The sequence below is a fragment of the Olea europaea genome, chromosome 20 (genome assembly GCF_002742605.1).
Source record: "Olea europaea var. sylvestris chromosome 20, O_europaea_v1, whole genome shotgun sequence".
NCBI lineage: Eukaryota > Viridiplantae > Streptophyta > Magnoliopsida > Lamiales > Oleaceae > Olea > Olea europaea.
Window position 1 is genome coordinate 6,490,112 of NC_036256.1, and position 4,975 is coordinate 6,495,086.

Consider the following 4,975-nt stretch of genomic DNA (forward strand, 5'->3'; position numbering starts at 1 on the left):
GTTTATAATCCCAGATTGGCTAAGAAACTAACAGCCCCTTCGTTTGCCGTCCTATATAATGGATTCTCTTTAATGCTTTGTTTATTACAATTTGGAGTTAGTCACGATTTATAGTGCATTGGAGTCATGCACTCTAATATGTTAACACTTAATTGGGACGAACATATCTTCTTGTTCTTTTCGTTTTTCTATTGAGATTACATTTTCCAATTTACGTTTGTGCTGCTCGACAAACCTAAGACTAGAGAATAATGAAAGATAGTGAAATTTAACTAATTGATATTACACTTCAACATTGACCACATAAAGTTCCATAGAGCAAAATGTGAAAACAGAAAACAGCAAACGGATTTCGAAGCAATCTACAGATTCTGTATTTTGACTAGAGAATAATGAAAGATAGAGCGCTTGACTAATCGATTTTAGGCTTCAACATTGGCAACTTAAAGTTTCCCAGAGGAGGCATGCACCTAACAAACCAAGTGACCATAGAAGGTGTAGCAGAAAAGGCTATACACAAGCCCCACTGGCCAAATCCTAGCCTGGCTGTCCCTGAAAACCCATTAAGAAGTTCCACCATTATAAACTGAATGGAAATAATTAGTCCGATGATGCTCAAGAAAAGTTTTTTCTTATACATCTCCTCAACAATGTTCTTCTCCGAAAACCTGGGATTGAATATGTTGAAGGCTTGACAGAGAATGTATGTACTAAGGACCAAAGAATCCTTTTCCTTAGCATTCACATTAAATAATGATTTGCCTTTGAAATGTATAACCAGAAAGATGGCTATCTGATATAAAGCTTGAGCCCTAATTTTTTTACGCATTTGGGCTGTGATTAGTGGCTCTTTCAAGTTTCTTGGTGGCCTCCTCATAACATCTCGAGACGGCTTCTCTATATTGAGTGCAAGAACTGCTAAAGTACCTGCAATTAGTTTCATCCACAAAAGTTGAAACACCGGAAATGGAATTTTTCCTGTCGAAACAGCTACCACAGCACTCAAACAAGGGGGTTCGCTAGATGAAACAGCCATCACAAAGTCAATTACCAGAGCAACAAAACTTGCAATGAGCAAAAACTGAGTATAAATCTGGACACTGTCATATATTCCCCTACCCCATGTCAAAATATCAATGATGAAAGGAAAATCTTTGCATGACATGACAATGGCTGAACATGCTTGGACAATTTCTGCTCCTTGGGTTCCAAAACAAAGTCCCACATTTGCTTCTCTAAGGGCTTGTGCATCTCCAATGCCTCGTCCAATGAATGCAACCACATGGCCTTTCTGCTTCAAAGATTGGACCATAAGTAACTTGTCATCAGGAGTGGCTCTTGCCAGCACGCAGATATTTTCAATTTTCGCCATTTGCTCTTCTGAACTAAACTTCCGGAATTCCTCACCATCTATCACTTCACCAGGCTGGTAATCAGGCTCAATTATTCCACACTTAGTGGCCATGATTGTGGCAGTTACTTTGTTATCTCCGGTGATCAATTTGACGTTGATTCCAGCTCTACGGCAATCTTCCACTGTTTCCCTTGTTCCACTTCGATGGGAATTTGTCAATCCGACAAGGCCTAATAGAATCAGCTGCTGTTGAAAGATGGTGAAATCTCTTATTAATGTATTCCTGTGTGCGAAAGCTATACATCTGAGGCCATTTTCTGCCATGCCTGAAAGAATTTGCTCAAATAAAGCTTTGGAATCTTTGTTCATCACTTTTACATTTCCAGTACTCTCATAATAATGAGAACACATTGGAATTATCACTTCTGGAGCTCCCTTTGTATGTACATGAATCGTATTGTCGCCATTTTTACTGATGAAAACCCCGCTTTGCCTGTTCTTCGAATTGAATGGTTTGATTTCAAGAATAGTGCAGCTTTTCTTCAGACTTTCCACATCCATCCCTAACTGCTTAACAGCCCACTCAAAAATTGTCTTCTCAGTTGAATTTATAGGAGATGATGATGAAGACCTTGAAGGGGGTTGAGTAGTGTTTAAACCAATTCCTTGGTGCAGTAATTCAAGCACACTTGGAGCAATCAAATTATGCTGAACTTCAATGGAGTTTAGACCTTGCCAGAACTTGGTCACCTACAGACAAGACAAATGAATCTTTTATTGCCATTGACATCAATCACATAAGGAGCCTGTTGGACGTATGTACTACTGAAACTTTGACTTTGAAATCTGTATACTGAACCTGCCATTAACACTTTCCCTGTCGTATTTACATTTTACCTAATCTTCTTTAGTAATTTTCATTTCTAATCTCCTGTTATGCATATAGGACGGTATTATTTATTGACAAACTACTTTGCAGAAGTTGTTAATTGACCATGAAGAACAGATAAGTGCACTGGGAGAGGAAAAGTAGTACCTCCATGGAATCCATAGTTAAGGTTCCAGTTTTATTCATGCAAACAGTGGTGACAGATGCAACTTTATGGCAGATTAAAGGTTCTCTCACAAGAATTTGAATCTTCATTAGTCTCTTCATTGAATAAGCAAGACACGTTCTGACAGCCGAAACCAAATCTTCTGGAGTATATGTCAAAGCAATCATTGTTGGAGTAGCCAGAATCCCAACGACAGCAAGAACATCGCCAATTGTTGTTTCTCCACCGAAAGACACTCCTTTTCCGTTATCATCATGTAGTTTGCCTGTCAAGAAACGTACCAAAAATACCATAAATATCAGCAGAGCAACTGTCTTACCAGATTTGCCTACTATAGAGGTGATTCTTTTGAGCTCGTCAATTAAAGACCCCCTCAAAGAAATTCCATGGTGCTTTACGTTCTTGCCAACTGCTGTCACTAGCATTCGGGCATAACCGTCCACAACTGTACTGCCAAAGAACAAGAATGGATTCTCGTGTGCGTCCACTTCGATTCGATCAATTTGCCCATCTGCCTTCGTCATCTCTGTATTCAGTGAACAGCCATCTATGAACAATCCATCGGCAGGAACTTGATCACCAGGCTTTAGAAAAACTATGTCTCCGACAAGAACTCGACATATTGGAATTCGCTGCCATTTACTGGTTCTCACAACATCAGTTTCAGGAATATAGCAGCTGATAGCTGAAAATTCAAGGCATTGAGTGATTGGCCAGAATTTTCCGCTGGAGGAAACAATTACCACTACAAGAATAGCAAGTATTTTTGTCAATCCTTCTTGCCATCCTTGTCGTAGGCCATGTTTTTGAATGCCAAAACATAAAGAAAGCACAGCACAGATAAACAAAACAGCAATTATGGGATCTCTAATTGCTTCCAACACGAAACGGCGAAATGTTTTTCGCAGATTATACTGTGGAAAAAGATTAGAGCCGAAGGCTTTTCTTCTGCTGTCAATGTCAGTTCGATCACCTCTGACGCCATTCTCCATATCTGTTTCCAGGGCTAACAGCACGCCTTCTATACCTCCACGCTCTCGAAGCCATTTTTTATCTTTTTTTCTTACAAGCTTAGTGATGTGTGCAGGATCAAACGAGGAGAAACGTGATGGCTTAATTTCGACCGTTGTAGTTGAATTTACTGCCTTGCCGGAGTCTCTGTCGGATGCCTGAATACTACTACTGCTTGGCATGGTTGTCGGTATGTCAAGATGATTCTAGTAGACGACCTAAATCAAAAAGTGGAATAAGATAGAATATCAGAAATATAGGCAGCCGGGTGGTTTAAGGGTGATTACAAGAGTCCAATGACAGTACTGTTTAAGAATTTTTTATTTTTTTTATTTTTTTATTTTTATTTTTATTTTTTTTTATGGATAATCTTGTCTATATCTCAAGCCTTCTAGGAATCTTACTCGCATACAAAGCTACGACCTTGTTTGAGCCATTCTTTTATATTCTTTCCTATTATTTTTTCTACAGTATTTATTTTCTATCATACATTCTTCATTAAAATAATATCACATGCAAATAAAAAAATTTCCCTTCTTTTTTAATTACACATTCTCTATCAATTACTATTTTATAATACATTATTTCAAATTAATGGGGTTCAAACGAGGACTACATTTACATAAATTAAAGTGTCCTTTTAACAAGTCAAACCTTCTAGAAAAGATGAAACAACAAATACAAGGAACTTTCTTTTTCCTCGTTTTCTAATTTCTAACTGCCAAGAAATTATTATAAATTCATAGTTAAATGACACATTTACCATTGATTTTAGGTCTTCGTCTATGCATTATTAAAATTTAACGCGGCAAGAGAAGAGAAATGTGATTTCTTTGAGTTTGCTGACGCCTTTGGGAAAGGCTACTTAGGAAAGTGCCGCATAGTTTCTTCATATTTAAAGGGAAATTTACACAAACTGGCAAGAGAAAGATTGGTAGCAATCTTTTTCAGACTTATTATTTTGTCATTCGATGTTGACTTTCGATTAAATTTACAGTCAATAGATTTTAAAACTTTCTTGATGGGCCTCATTTGGTTGCTTTATTGTAGTAAGGTGTCTCATTTTTGAAGATACTTTTGAAATTTATTAGTTTTTTAACAATTGAAAATATGGACTGAACCGGGTAAGTCGATGGGAAATTTCTAAAGAAATTATGTTACGGTTCATATTATTCTTGGCGTTAGAAGTTTAAAGTAGATTAACCTTCAAATCCCTACATATGAAATAAAGAGAAATACCATCAAATCCCTACTGCAAAATAACCCTTTTAAATATGATAAAAGCGGCTTTTCTTTGTTTATCCTATCATTTTAAAAATATATATTAATTATCAGAATGCTACATGCAATTCTTTTTTCTTTACATTTCCTCAAATTGAATTTTTTTTTTAATTTCTGAAAAAAAATATAAAAAATGGCGGATTTAACCTGGTCCATCACGCTTTGGACATTGCTACTTGGATAGCTGAGGCCCCATGAAGACGGCTCTCCTTCACTGAGAATACCGTACTCATTTTCAAGCATCTAGTGATCAACAATTCCTGATTCTCATGCC

At 37.1% G+C, this 4,975-nt stretch overlaps 1 protein-coding gene across 1 annotated transcript; it reads right to left on the minus strand.

The window, feature by feature from the left end:
* Positions 1 to 242: 242 nt before the first annotated feature.
* Positions 243 to 3,483, minus strand: LOC111369499 (calcium-transporting ATPase 12, plasma membrane-type-like). The gene is made up of 2 exons (XM_022991033.1): positions 2,391 to 3,483; positions 243 to 2,104 (listed from the first exon to the last, which is right to left on the minus strand). Exons 1-2 carry the CDS (start codon positions 3,399 to 3,401, stop codon positions 413 to 415), a joined length of 2,703 nt encoding a protein of 900 aa, XP_022846801.1. The 5' UTR covers positions 3,402 to 3,483; the 3' UTR covers positions 243 to 412.
* Between the last annotated feature and the right edge of the window lie 1,492 nt (positions 3,484 to 4,975).

Bases quoted from the DNA above. Each gene is read 5' to 3' on its own strand.
- LOC111369499 (XM_022991033.1), bottom strand. From the start codon at position 3,401: ATGGAGAATGGCGTCAGAGGTGATCGAACTGACATTGACAGCAGAAGA. The intron at 2,105-2,390 runs GTACTACTTTTC...TCTTGTCTGTAG, and splicing joins TAACTATGGATTCCATGGAG to GTGACCAAGTTCTGGCAAGG.